This window comes from Panthera onca, chromosome B1 (genome assembly GCF_046562875.1).
Source record: "Panthera onca isolate mPanOnc1 chromosome B1, mPanOnc1 haplotype 2, whole genome shotgun sequence".
Lineage (NCBI taxonomy): Eukaryota > Metazoa > Chordata > Mammalia > Carnivora > Felidae > Panthera > Panthera onca.
This window is the reverse complement of record NC_138342.1, coordinates 181,427,855-181,443,119: the sequence shown is the minus strand read 5'-3', so window position 1 is coordinate 181,443,119 and position 15,265 is coordinate 181,427,855. Positions and strand designations below refer to the sequence as shown.

At 38.8% G+C, this 15,265-nt stretch overlaps 1 protein-coding gene across 2 annotated transcripts in view; it reads left to right on the top strand.

The window, feature by feature from the left end:
- The first annotated feature begins 995 nt into the window (after positions 1-995).
- SGCZ (sarcoglycan zeta) overlaps positions 996-15,265 on the top strand; it is a 1,087,629-nt gene continuing 1,073,359 nt past the window's right edge. For both annotated transcript variants that reach the window (XM_078445396.2, XM_078445397.1), the window contains exon 1: positions 996-1,830. In XM_078445396.2, coding sequence (XP_078301522.1) covers positions 1,792-1,830 — 39 coding nt within the window. In that variant the 5' untranslated portion in view covers positions 996-1,791. The remainder of the gene's footprint in view (positions 1,831-15,265) is intronic.

Here is a 15,265-nt window from a genome sequence, read left to right as displayed (position 1 = left end):
CTTGGGACATGTTGGTGAATAAGAAAGATGGAAGTTGCCTGCCAGAGCTTACAGTCTACTGGAGGAGTCAGACAAACAAACAGATCTCAAGTGAGTACACTAAATAATGATAAAAAAAAAAAAGGTGTGGCAGCTATGAAGAGATAACGGAGAAGGGGAGTATCTGAGGGACTCACTTGAGGAAAATCCACTCTCCAGAGGTGACTTAAGTCTGAAGGATGAGGGTTAGACTTGCAAAGAGGGAGGGAGAGCTGGCCTGACTGGGGAGTAAGAGCTAGGGGTGGGGGGTGGGGAATGGCAGGTGGAGGTAGACCACGTGGCTGGAGCAGAGCCAGGAAGGGAGATGAAGATACGTTAGAGGCCAGGCGACTACTAGATGGTGCACACTTAAATCCAGGGAAAAAAAAAAAAAGATATTTTTTAGAAACAAAGGTAATGATTTATTCAGCACTTTTTCTGAATCCGAAAACATTTTTAGGTCTCACTACTTCATATGCCATAACGAAACAAGAGGAGAATGTTTAAATCCCTCCAAAAAGTCAGGCTTTTACACTAAAGGGCATTTAAATGGAAAAAAAAAATGAGCCTTTACCCCAAATCTACACCCTACAAGTTAAGTGTTGGGACCTCTCAGCGTGTATTTAAAGAATAATTTTCCGGTAAAGGATTGCTTATCTTAAGCGGCATCAGCAGGAGAAATTTTCTTTATTTCTATTTGTCACTTTGTTTAAGAGTCTTTCTTAAGCTCCCCGACACTGAAAGCAGATGGAAAGTGAATACATGTGAATACGCGGGTATGACACACACATGCGTTGTTCTTCCCAGATCTACCGAACGAGATGAGGCAACATGTGAAATGAATTAAAATGCTTGTCACCTACTGGATTCCGGGCAGAGGGCAGTCTTTAAGACCCAGCAGCACAGTATTTGTCTGGAGAGGAAATGTTGCTTTTTGACAGATGAGAGAAATCCCCTTAGCGCCGGCTATGGGAAGAGAGAAGTGAAGTCAGTCACCTGGTGGTGAAGGCCAGTAAAACAGCAAAGCAGGAGGAAAATTTTTCTCTCCCTCTCTGGCTTTCTCTCTCTCCCTCTTTCCTCTCCTCTGTAGGATCCACCTCCTATTCTCTCAACTCTTTTTAGCATAACCTTCAAAGGAGGTCCTTCCCTTCAGACTTTATTATCTTCTTTTCCCCATTGAGAGAATACCTCTTAGCTGCAAGACATTTTTAAGTCTATGCAGGACTTCGGGGATTTGGTTATCGTGCCAGGGAAATTGATCATTGCTAATGCTTGGGACTCAGTGTGCTAAATTAGCTCCCAGAGTAAGCCTGACGGAGGAAGGCTTTTATCGTATACTCTTCTCTTCAGTTTGAACACATTTGCTTGAAATTTGCCGCATGATGCTGTCCAGGGAAGCAGCTTTTTTTCTTGGGATGCAGCAATTCTCTGGTTTCTAAGCTTATTGCAGAAGAAGAAATAATCTTAAATAGAGTGGATCTCCCCCCCCCCTCCCCACCCCCGTGCTTGATTCCGCTGAGCTGTGTGGCACCGAGGTAAAGATCACCTGTCACTAAATCTTCCAGGAAGTAAAACAAACTGAATTGTAATTATTATTTATTTATTTTTATTATTTTTAACCGGTGGAGGCGGCGTGATCACGGAGAATGAGACTGAGAGAAGCTGCCAGGGCTTGGAGGAGGATAAAGCTGAGTTTAGGCTGGAAACTAAAAGACTAGATTATTTTTTGGTTCAACTTGCCCGGTTTCTCTGCACTTCCTTTAGTTTCGCTCCATGGACAGATCAACAAACCTGGATATTGAGGAGCTAAAGGTACGTGATCCTCCGGGCGGGCGTCGGTCCTGCTTTCTCGCGCTCGTCTGCTCTCTCGCTTTCCTCCCTTTTTTCCGCTGCCTCTTCCTTGCACCGCTCGAATAGTTGGTGGCCCCGTGGGACGGCGAGTGGGCATTTGGGGTGCAGCTTACCCGGGCGCAGGCGCCCCTCGGCGGGCCGAGGACGCGGAGGGCGGCTGGCACTCCCGGGCTGGGCTCCCTGCCTGCCTCCGGCTCGCGACCACAGCCACTCAGTCCTCCTCCTCCTGGTCGGAGGCAGCAGCGTTCTGGGTGCCCGTTAGCCTCGCCGGGGAAGCGGAGGCAGCAGTCTCTGCCCGCTGCTGTCGCCCGGCTGCTCCGCAAAGTTGCCCGAGCTGCGCCGCCACTTTGCCTCGGCTCCCCCCGCCCGCCCGGGGGCAGCCTTGTTTCCGCTCGGAGATTCCGGGCACCGAGGCGTCGTCGGTGGCCAGGGCTTGTGTTCGTTCCCACACTCACGCAGACCTTATTCTCCCCACAACCGCTGACGCGGTCTCCCCCACAGTTGCACTGCCCGGGACGCGAACTCGTGTTGTGGGGTGGGGGGGGATGGGGGGACCGGAGAGGTTCCCCGGCTGCCCCCGCCGGGCCCCGCCGCGACCGTGCCTGCCCCAGGCACCCGGCTCTGGGGAGTGGAGAGGAGGGGTTGGCACCCGCCGAGGCTCCTTCCCCCTTCGAGGAGCCCAGCTCCGTCTGGGACCCGAGCCGCGCCCCCCGCTGTCCCCCACTCCCGCCGGACCCGCCGCTCCGCCCGAGGACCCTCTCCGCACCTTCTCCCTCCCGGATCCCCGGCTCGGCCGCGAGGGGGATGGCTGGCAGGGGCATCCAGGCTGACACTTTGCCCCTCTGCCTGTGGGCACAGGCTGCCTGCAGTGCCGTGTAAAAACAGACCAAAAAACCCCTACAAAACTTAAAAAAAAAAAACATCAACAAACCACACAATAATTTAAATGTCCCGCTCACTGTAAATGAAAAAGCGGGAAAGGGTGGGGGGGGGGGGAGCTGGAAGCTGGGAGCATCTTTTATTATCCACGTTTTTTTTTTTTTTTCCTTACCCCTAGGCATTTTCTGCACTCGACTGTATTGATTGCTTCAGAGGGTTCTTATTTATTTATTTTTACTAGAGATTCATTTCAGATGGACTGTTCAGATGAGGACTTTTAGACACTCCTACCCACTGGGGGAACTTGACTAGTAGACGTTTGCTTGGAAATGTCACGGAAAATGGATTTGCCCTGTATAGGGAGAGGGGTGGAGAAATCCCCTGTAGAGGGCAAAAGGCTGTTAGCAGCCGGCTCTCTGCCCTGGCGTCGGCGCCCCGCCCGGGAGCCCGGTTCTCCTGGAGGGTGGACCCCAGATCTCCTAGTGCTCCAAATTGCATAGGAGGAGAAGGCAAGGAGGGACCTCCCTGTAGGGGCGCTTTGTGGAATCTGCCCCTGCCACAGACTGTCCATGAAGACGGAGTGGGGCGGGATGGTCAGAACTTAGACACCACTTCATTTAAGATTGGTTTTGTTAGGAAAAAAAAAAAAAAAAAAAAAAAAAAAAAAAAAAAAAAAAAGAGAAAAAGTGAAGTAGTAAGGAGGCATACTGCTGCTCCACTTAAAGTTGGGGAACAACAAGTTTCTGGGTTAGGGCCAAGATCACAATCAGTAGACCCTGGCCTGGAAAAAAGCCCTGCTATTATTTCTGCACAATACCAAGACAGAATATATTGTCTTTGTGTTTGAAAAGATCCCTTGCAGCTTTTCCCAAGCATCCCAATCTCTTGAGAGAGGGGGAGGTTTTATTTGAGATGCAAAAGAAAGTACATGAATGTTTGTACTGTGCGTCTCATGCAGAGACAGAGTATCCACATTGATTTTTTGGTTAAATATTAGGTGTGGAACATCTCTTAGGAGAAATGAAAAGGAAAATGGTTTGGGTGGTCATTTCTCCTGATATCCCATTAGTGTTTTGCTAGTTTAGACCCCCTCCCCCCCAAATCTTGGCACCACGAAATTGTTTAAATCAGCAAAAGAGCAAACCCACTCTGGAAGCTTGCGTCTAGTTGAGTAGAGGATCCCAGTTAAGGGCAAAACTATTACACACGAACTCAGAGATTCTTGCAGCCAGAGTGTGTTGCACTCTGCAGACAAGCAACAAAGGGTAGAAAATGGAAGAGCTTGGGTGGGAGGGAGTGGATTGGCAATGACTGGGAAGAAGGAATGTTCAAGGCACAGATCTGTTGAGGTTGCTGAACAGTTATGTCAGGGACAAGCCACTGTTGGGAGTCTAGAGTAGGTAAAAAGAGGAAATGTAGTCAAGCCTTATTCAAAAATGTTCGAGATCCTCTAGTTTGGGACTACATTTGTGTAGTCAGGTTTGACTGTGCTTCTAAAACCTGGAAGCTTTAAAACACATTCTGGAATATGACACTTTCTAGAGCTGGATGTACTATATGTGGAATAACTTGTCTGGATTTCCTCATATTATCAGAATCCATTGGCTTGGGTTTTCTAGACGATTCCAGCTGAAGTTATTTTCTGCTGGCTTCTTACTGAAGGAGACCCCCATGGTGGTCAGTGGAGAGAGGGGAGATAGAAGCTGGGGATACTAATTTTTTCACATTATTTGCATGTTGACCTTTCTTCCTGTGGTCCAAGGATGCTTACATTAAGTCACATTCATATAAAAACTACTTTCGGTGATGTTTTAAATACATGAAAATAAAAACAATGTTCACTAGGATTTGATAAATAAATAATGTGCATAATATTACAGGGATACCATTTAGCTTAGTTTTAGCTCATTAGTGCCATTATTAGGTGAAACTGCTTCCCTCAAGTTTTAGGAAAGGCAGATTTTACCAATTTTTAAAATCTTTTTTGTGGTAAACAATTTTCTCTTTATGAGATTTTAGCGAGGAATCTATTTTTTGCTACGCTGGATGTGTGGACATTGATTTTTTATATGCTGTTCCGTAAATAGAGTTGTCTTTTGCAAGTTTTTAAACTAAAGATAAACTCCAATAAGTAGGTGTTAACAGCCATTGCTGTCATTATCATAAAACTAAACATAATATGCACATTAAAAGATTTACTGGTGCAAAACTACAATGCAGTCGTATGTATAAAACCTGCTAATGAAGGTGACCATGTTTCATCATCTATTCTGCACACAAGCTCCTGATGAAACAGATCAGTGTTGAAAAGGGAGCGAGTTCTCATCCAAAGACTTTTGGTCTGTTCTTTTCCCTTTGATCTCTATCTGTTTCTCCCATAAATGTATAAACTTTACTCTGGATTTTGCCGTGGTGTTTGTTTTAAAGAAGAAACAACATCAAACAACCCCAACTATGGGTTACTGCTTTGGAAATGTGCGTGTTAATGAATATTGATATTAGAGAAATCACCCTCTATCCTGGAATATCTCTGACTTAGGACTTTTTGTAATTTATATTCAAGATAATAACTTTAGCTTTTGTTTTAGGTCTGTAGTTTCCCTCTTTTAAACGGGATATCTTATGCATTAGTAATTTTCGGAGCTGGCACTTATAAATTTGCTTTTTGTAATGTTTATCTGTAAGAAATATTAGGCTGAATAAATGGCTATGTTTAAGTAGTACATAGGACTTTGGTGACTATTTTACTCAGCTTTTGAAATACAAGTTTCAAGAACTTATGTTTTCAGATGCTAAGCATTTATTTGTGAATAATTGTAATTTGCTTTGAGATCAAAACCATAAAACACATCAAGAGTACAGTATAATTTTTGCAGTCTTATTTGATCCAAGCTGTAATTTATTTATCAGGACTGTTCCTTTAATGGGATGACTGGCTAGACATTAAAATGAAATTTTTCCATTGCTTGCAGAACATAAACAATATGCTTCTGGAATATTTTCTTAATTATCATTTTATAAGGTGCAAAAATTATAAACTGCATAGTTAATCCTGAGATGCATAAAACAAGTCTTCAATAAATATAATTATACTTGTTTGAGTTAATTAAATGTGGTCCAGTCACTGTTACTTAATTTTATCTCTTTAATTTAAATAAAATTTCATTTACCAAGAACTTGAAACTTGCCCTAGATAGGCCAGGAAAAAGCTTCCCTGAATAATACAATTAGGTCATTAAGAAAGTATTGCATGGGTGAGAAATGATAATCTAGCAAAAAAGAAAAATGCAGAGGTGTTTAAACAAGTGGTTGATTTTAAAATGCTGAGGTTTTAAACCAAGTCTCATAGTACATTAGTCTACAATTTCAATCAAATAGAGTTGGCACTTAGAAGAATTCTAAAAAAAAATTTCTTGTTGTTGTTGTTGTTTCGTCAATAAGACACTCAGCTCAGGAAAGTTAGGGTCGCTGCAGTGTAGGAGGCTTTGTGATGAGTATAAGCAGGTGTTTTTTTGTTTGTTTTGTTTTTGGTTTTTGGTTTTTATTAGTCATTCCATAGTGAAAAATAGTAGTCTCTAACAAATGTCATATTTGTAGCAACCTGCTTTATATATTCACTTCTTGGCTTAGAATTAGGAAATGTTTGTGAATACTGAATTATTTGACCTCTTTCACATCCAAAGAAATTACAGTTTTCTCCTTCCAGGGCTAGTTCCATTTCTCTTTTGTTAACAGAAACCAGTCACGAAGACTTAGAAACAGTTAATCTTGATTTCCTTACATTCAGAATATGGACCTGTTTCATTGAAGTTGAAATGAACTTCAAGTAATAATTGTGAAAGTTTCTCTTTTTTATATAGTTAGGAGGGATGACGGGGCATTTTTAATGTGTGTGGAAAGAGAATTAAGAAAAGTAAACAGTTTTGTTTAAAATTTGAGGGGAGTTGTGTAAATGACTATTTCAAAAATCTTCAGGGACCTGCTGTCATCACTCAGCAGACATTCCAAATCTTCGTCCTGGCTATTACAGCTTTGCTGATCTTCAGACTTTACCAATTGAGAATACATCAAATTTTGAAGGTCCAGTGAAAAAGAATATTTTAGGATTTATGGACTCAAAATCACAGCTACACAAGATGGCTTAATGCTGTAAAGCAATAAATCAGCATGTGTCTTTTGGGGCATTCCCTTTATATAATATTTAGTGAGGTGTTTCTCATCCTGTATTGAAATCTCAGCTAAAATGCAATTTGGCAGAGATTACAACTTTAAGTTAGTAAGGGAAATGACCATGTATTTTTGTATTTTTGTTTAAATGTCTGTGAAATGTTTGAGGATATGCATTTTAACAGGTAAATGAGTAGATGTTAATGTATCACAATAAAAGTTTATTAGTTGAGAATTTTGCTTGATTTGTTGGGAATTTGTGATAAAATTCTTAGCTTCTAAATCTCTATATGACTGAAAGTAAGCTATCTCGTTTTATATTAATGTAGATTTTAATATGCTACCATCTAACTTTTTATTTTACTCAAAGTCTCTTTTTTTTTTTCTTTGCAAGTATAGAAATGTGTGGTGCTCTCATATCCTTAATGAAACTTACTAGAGACTTCTAGGTCAACTCCAGAATGAGAAAATTAAAGGATTACCATCTCTCCAAGAGAATCACAGGCTGACATCCTAACAATTAAAAATAGTGCCAAATACCTTGAGAGTTTTCTTGACACTCCTAAACAATATTTTTATAGATTCACTCTGAAAAATATTGTAAGCCCTGATCAGGTTTTAGAACATTTATAGTGCTTTGTTGGTATTTAATAGGTTTTCTAGATTGTTCTACATCAACTCAACATCAGAGACCTTTAAAAATAAAGGATTTTATTTTCCAGGGGGAGAGGCTTTAATTGCCATGGCAGGGTTCATCTGTGAAACAAGACCCCAAGATTCAGCCTTAGATATTAATCAAACCAATCACCCCACACCAAAATGGAGTTTGCCAGCAGTTAGAAGTCAGAGGCACTGACTTCTTAAAATACTTAAAACCCTCACTCCCAATCTACCGGCTTGGAGCCTTTAAAGTCATTGATTTGTGTGGTGGAAAGGGCTCTCATCTTGGTGAAGAAATACTTAGAAGTCCTGGTTCAGACCCTGGGATGGCTGTCAACCAGAGGGGGCAACTTGGGTGTGGGTCCCTGTCCTTCTTTCCCTCAGGCTTCTCAGGTGACAGTAGTGTTGGAGGGTGGGAACTGGATCTCATTAGTAGTTTTCGCTGGAATCATTTTTAGCCACAGCTGAAGGATTTGTTCAGACAACATCTTTGTAGTATCTGATACCAATAAAAGGGGAACAGCCCTAGTTCAGGACAGGTTGGGGGCTTTATGGAGTCTACTTCTCCTTGGCCCCTGCAGTTGACCCTGGAATCCTGCCCGGAACTATAAGGCTGAAGAACACAGGTTAAGAACCTGCTGGTTTGAGTCTAGGGCTCTGCGTACTCCAAGTACTTTTGTGCCTCCCTAGAAGAAAATTATTTTCAAATTGATAAAGTTAATATAGCTCTTTTTATTCCCCAAATATGTTCTTGTTTGAATGTCATTATAAGTTTGTCTGCTGAATATTAGTCTTATTTTAGAGATGCCAAAATGGAGACAGAAAAATCAAAGGAAATGCCTGGGATCACAAGATTAAGAAATAATGGAATAAGAACTTAAATCTGTGCCCTCCATTTCTAAATCCTGTGCTCTTCTATATAGGCCAAATTTTCAGAAAGTTCATAGAATTTCTGATAGTAGGAACTTCTCACTGGATTTCTTTAATCTTGTTTCAAATAAAAGTGATAGTATTTTACCTATAGTCATAATATATTTACGCCTGTTACAGAATAATTATTTGCAGTCCATTTTTATTTTTGTGAATATGCTTATTCCTCATGTTTTACTTTGGGCCAAATTGCTGATGGTTGATATTTGCAAATAAAACCTCTAAGAAAATGATAGATAAATCACAGGTTGAGACCACTAGATAAGAGTTCTATGACTTCATACTAATCTTTTGAAATAAACTCTGTATATTTTGTCCAAGTCCACTCATCTCCTTCATTATTCTGCCTCTCAGGTCACTGCAGATAATGTTTATTTTTTTAGGACTGTAAATTGGATTTAACCTCTAGTGTTACTTTGCCATTGCAGCTTGATGTACATCTAGTATTAATCATGAAATTTAAAAAATCAATCTGAGTGATTATACTGACACTAAAATTATTAAGTCCTTAGATTTTATGATATCCCAGAAATCTGGAAATAAATACCAGATGATTTAATCCATGATAAAACTAAAGTTTTTAATGGTAATCTTTGTGATTTAACAGAATTAAATGTTAACTGCCATGTAAAATGGGCTTTGCACCTTCATATGCTTTTTTTTCATGTCATTTTTTTCCAAATCATGTTTATGCCAGGAATCACAAATGCAGATATATAGATAGCTCAATATTATTTTGGAAAGACATTTCTTTTATATTCATAGGAGGGTCAATATGGAATAATACCTTTTTTGAGGAAAGCTTTACAAAACCTTTGCAAGTCAACATTCAAGGGGATGATGCATCTGATAACATATTTCCTGCCTAAGAGCCATCATTTTCTTAGATCTCTTCTCTCTCACTATCAAAAGTTGAGTTTTTCATTCTTCTGCAGACCATTTTCTTCAAAGAAACCTCGTTTCTTTTATTCACCAGAATGACTGTTTAAGTGACATGGAGAACAGGACACAGCCAAGCGATTTGAGCTTTGTCTTCAGCATGGTGGGTCCGACTGACTTATGGGGCCTAGTGCCCTGCACAGTCACACCTGCTTTGTCAGTGTCCCTGCTGAATTATTAATGGCTGTCAGCCACAAACATTCTGGGTTACTCCTAAAGAGTTAAAAGAAAATGCAAGCATTAAATCCATGAGAGCCAAGAGCTTACTATTTTCCTCTTTGCTGGAGGCATGTAATGCTTCAGTTACTAACCCACACATTATCACTATCTGACTTCTTTTCATATTGGTTTTTGAACTTCCATCTTTCTTTAGAATGGCTGGAAAAATAAATATTATCTACCTGAGATAAAAGAGCCTTTGATTCTTTCTTGGGTAGAAATAACCAATTCAGCTGCCATGAGCAAGAGCATTTTTGTGAAACATGATATAATAAATCAATGTCATGAATGGGAAAATAGTGTTATCATTGCGATTCCTCAAGTCTGTATCTACTCAGAGTATTTGAGGGATTTTGAAATCCAAATAAGAAGGAGAAGCTAACCAACTCAAGGAGAGAAATTGCTTACCTAAAGTCTTAGTGAATTGTTTCCTAGGTTTCCAGCTTCCTCTCAACATGAGGCTCATGAGAGAGGAATTCTATCTAGTCTGAGTACAAGACTTAGTTCTACAACTAAGCACCTGCTTGGTATTTAATCTTAGGAATCCTTTCCATGATAAAACTGATTGTATTTCCCGTTTTGCTTTAGTTGCTAAAAAGCTTAGAGGCAGATTTGTGGCCTATCTCTAACAAGTATACTTGTGTCTTAAGCTAATTCCTGGCCTCATAATACTTTTTCTTTCTTTACTCTTCTTAGATACTTTCGTAAGGAATTAGTGGTTATAAATACATATATACTTAAAGGTTATTAAGACCTTTTGCAGACACTTGGTTATTTTCATAATGTTTCAGTAGTCATGCCGCTATATTTGGCATCTCTTCTGAACAGCTCATACCTCCGGATGTATTTACTTCAATTTGTCAACAGATACGAAGTTTAGAAAGTGTGAATTACGCTGTCTGTCCAGTTAGGCTGTGTGCATGACTTCCATTGCATGTGATAGCTGCACAATTTAGGAGCGTGCTTGCTGCAAAATGAAACTCACCGACGCCTGGAATGAGAGACTGTGATTTAGCACGCAGGTTACCAGAACCTATACATGTGCTAAGACAACCTGTGTTAAATTATTGTTATTATTTTTTTATTGTTTTCAAATTTGGCATTTGTCCAGAACGCACATTTACATTTCTAAATCTGCATTTCTAATGCCTATTACCTTTACCTGGTGTGGAGACATTATTTAAGAAATGTTAAAATAAATGAGCTCATCTTAACAGCATTTTGTTTAATTTTTTTCAGATTCACTTTTTAAAATTGATGTTGTGATAGTTGATTGCTCTAGGCAGCCAAGGCAGTTTAGACTTTTGGATATTTTATCTCATCTCATCAAGTTTCTTAAAGGTCATGCTTGAGTCATAGTCCAAAAAGTAAGCAGTTCTATGATGGTGTTGTGTCTTAATAATAAAGGCCCTTGTTATTAAGCATTCTTGGGGGAAATTATAAGTATTTAATAATTATGTGAAATATATAGCCAGATTAGGTTAAACATATTTTTGGCATGTGGCAAGCGTGATTGAGGATCTTTCATTTGCTTGTGAGGCCAATTACTCTACAAACTTTCTTTCATTTTGTAAATATGTGTATGTTTTTACATCTATATTTATTTTACTTATTTTCTAAATCATGAATAGCTGTTAATAGTAAATAAAAATACAACTGACTTTAAAGTGCTTAACGTTCGCAGTTAGTAATGTTTTTGTTTATTTCTTTTGGTATGTTTCATATTTACATACCTGAAGTGGATTTCAGAAACTTTTAGAAAGATAAGATTCAAGCATACTAAAAATTTAATGTTATATGTGACATCATGCTCTCTCAAATGATTAAATGGTTAATGCTATACTTTAACTTGATTTCATAGATTAGCATAACTGTTAAAATTAACTGCAAATATGCTGAGTGTAATTTTTTTGTCTTCTCTGTCTTAATTTCTGAGATTTTGTGAGATGAACTATCCATTTTATTTTAAGGTCTGTGCTCAAAGTTGTAGAACTGTACCTTGTTTTCCAGCGTGCACACTGTAATTAAAATACCAAAGATTGAAATCTTATTTGTTTCTACGTCTTGTTTTATGCCATGTAGTATGGGAGTACAAATGCATAAGAATAACGAGAAGAAACATCAACTAAAGTTTGGGAAAGTTAACAGTTTAAAGTTTCATTGAAAAAGAAAGAATGAATTCAAGTAAACACAACAATAAACAATAAACACTATGCTCCCTTCCCAAAAGAATGTTTGACTTAAATGATATTCTATCCTTCTTTTAAAATAATCCAATATCTAAATTTTACGTTATAAGATATGTGACTCACTATGATATTCATAGATAGAAACATTATGGGTCTTTGGTATATACATTATTGAATTCTTAGCAAGAATTATACTTTTTAATCTTTTCAATGTAAATGCAATGTAAGAACTCTCACCTATTTGATTTTTCACTCTCAGAATTTTTTAATAGCTCTTTTGTGTATGCCTTCTCTAAAGTTTTTGTTGCCTGACATTTTTTCCCGTGGTATATTTGAATTCTCTCTTTCTCCATACTTCCTAGATAGTCTTATCTACTCATAACTTCTGTTTTATGCTTATAAGATGATGGTCTAGAGTAATGCACGTACACCTTACACTTCTCACCTAAGCTTCATCCCAGTTTTTGACAGTCCTTCCAAAATCTTTACCTGCATATTTCATAGTCCCTTAAATCCAGTAGAACTTATTCTTTGTTTGTTTAGTGTCGCCTTTCACTTAGGCATGCCAGCTGGAGCTCTTGGGATCCTTTCCTACTCATCCCATTGACCTATCCCCCTTGTCTAATTGATTATCAAGTCCGTCATACCACACAGTCGGAGTCCTCCCCTCCGCATCTTTTGTTAAAGCCCTAGGTCAAGGTCTCATGTCTGATCTGAATTTTTGTCAAATGTTCTCTGTCTTATTCCAAGAGGTATGCATGTATTTCTTGCAGTGATGCTGGACATACTTGGTGAATTCTAATGCGATGTTGCAGTTGTGGCCCCAGGGTTGGGGGTGGGGTTGGAATCACTCTGGAAAGATTTATATATTCTCTTTCTTATTCTTAGTAAGTCATCTCAGAGTAAGTTGAGAAGGCTGGAAACTGGGGCACCAGGCCTGCGCCTGATGCTGGGTGGGGAGGGATTTAGAGCTTTCTAGAAATGCCTGAGGTTACCATCAAAAATAAAGAAAAGATGGTTTCTTGAAGCTGGGCCTAATGGTATCCACTGATTAGCTATGACTAAAATGTTCTGGTTGGGGGGAAAGGAAACCACAGATTATTTGGAGATAATAATGATAAATTTTGGTTTTTGCCTTGATGAAACCTTTGCATACACTGCACCAGAACCATGAACTATGTTTTGCAATTTCCTTAGCTGATTTTCTGTGTTTTTGACAATTTGATTAGATTTCTTATAGTCAAATAAATTATCTGCCTCTGGGAATTTGACAGCTCTGTCTCCATTGGGTGGCCCAAGAAGTAAGCCACCTAACTGGACAGAGAGGCAGATCTGAAGGAATTTCAACAGAGACAGGCCAATGTATATTCTGAAATGCACATTATAGCTAATGAATTTGGTTTTTTAGTGACCTGTACATTTCAAGTTGTTGGATAGATGGATTTGTAATTATTTTATCCTTGTTTTTGTTTTTTACTTTGTTTTTACTTCTATCAGTAAAACTTACTTGATCACGATAGATGGGTTTTAGCTGTTGTATGGGTCTTATAATGTGGGCTAATAATAGTAAGGTAATGTAGAAATTCATAGATCAAGGTAGGAACGGGGGATCAAAAGGTAACTGAAGCTGGCTGATGATAACCATAGCTCGTGAGGTATCTCCTAAGAAATGTGATTTGCAAGAATGGGGGATTCTAGGAAGCAAGGTATGTTCATGCTTCTTCAAAGAGAGATTCATCTCTTTAAGGAACCAGCCAGCTTCGTGACACTTCTAACTGGTCTACCTCTATGCAGCATATTCAACAAGCAATCTACATTCTCTACTTTCAGATTTCCCTTTTAGAATGAAATGGTAGTTGGTTCCTCACCTGCTAAAAAGTCTTTGTTGATTCCCTGTTGCTTATTGTATAAGCTGTCCTCCTCAATAAGATAAAATATGATATAGGGCTTGCTCATTTTCAGGCTGTGTATGACCATTCTCTTACCTACCTGCCAGCGCGCACACACACACACACACACACACACACACACACACACACACGTTCTACCATAACTTGGCTGAATAACTCACTTCTTGATCATGCCAGTTTCTTTTGCTCCTTTATATTTCACATACCCTTGTCTAGAATACGTCTCTGCTTCTTTGATGAGAGAACCCCTATTTGTTGACCAGTACCTAGTCCCAGGACGATAGGGTTGTTTGTTCCTTTGTGTTCCTACACACTTTGTACATTTAACTCCACTTTACTATATATTCTTAACTAAATTGTATATGGTAAGGAAAATAGTCCGTGTGATAGCAGTCTTTTGAGATTTGGCAAAAATTGTTTAAGTGCCAGTGTAAAGTCAACATTCATGTTCTGAGTTTCCTTGGAAAGAATGTGTATTTTTTTTTTCCAATTTTCAGAGACCAAGTCCTATTAGATAAAGTTTATTATTCAGATTGTTTTTATATCCCACAATCTTTTTATTTTGTTTAAGCTATAAATGATGACAGAGATATGTTAACATTTTCTGTTATAATGGTGTTCTAACAGATCTCTCAGATTTTGCCTTATATATTTGAGACTCTGTTATTGGAGATATTTAAGTTTAAATTGCTATATTTTTCTGGTGAGTTGAGACCTTTATTATTATGTAATGACCTTTTTATCTCTAGTAGTATTTCTGCCTTAAATTTATTTTTTTCTGATTTTAATATAGCTACAACAGGTTTAACTAGTACTGCTGTACTATTACCCTACTTTATTATGATTAATATTTCCGATATCCTTTTGTTTTCAACCTCTTTGTATATTTCAGTTTTACATTTATCTCATGCAAACAGCACATATCTCGATTTTAGAAATCCATTTGGATAATATTTTGTCTCTTATTTACCACATTTAACTTATTTATATTTAATTTAATAATTTCATACCAGAAATCACCTTCCTAGTGTCTGAGCTACATCTGGTGGTGGCAAACTCCATTTTCTTACAGCCTGAAGAGATCTTTTTTTCACCTTCATGTTTGAAATATTTTTTTCTGGGTTACAGCTCTATTTAAATAGGGATTCCTCCCTGGATATTGAAGATATTTTCTTGCTTCCACTCTTGTCAATGAGAAATCAAATCTTTTTTTTTTTAAAATTGGTTCTGAATGTTTGTTTATTTATTTTGAGAGAGAGACAGAGCATGAGTGGGGGCAGGGGCAGAGAAAGAGGGAGACACAGAATCCGAAGCAGGCCCCGAGCTGTCAGCACAGAGCCTGACGCGGGGCTTGAACCCATGAACTGTGGGATTATGACCTGAGCCAAAGTCGGACTCTTAATCAACTGAGCCACCCAGGCACCCTGAGAAATCCACTCTTAGTCCAAATGCCATTTAATACAAGTAGTAGTTCTTTTTAGCTACTTTGAAGACTTTCTTTTT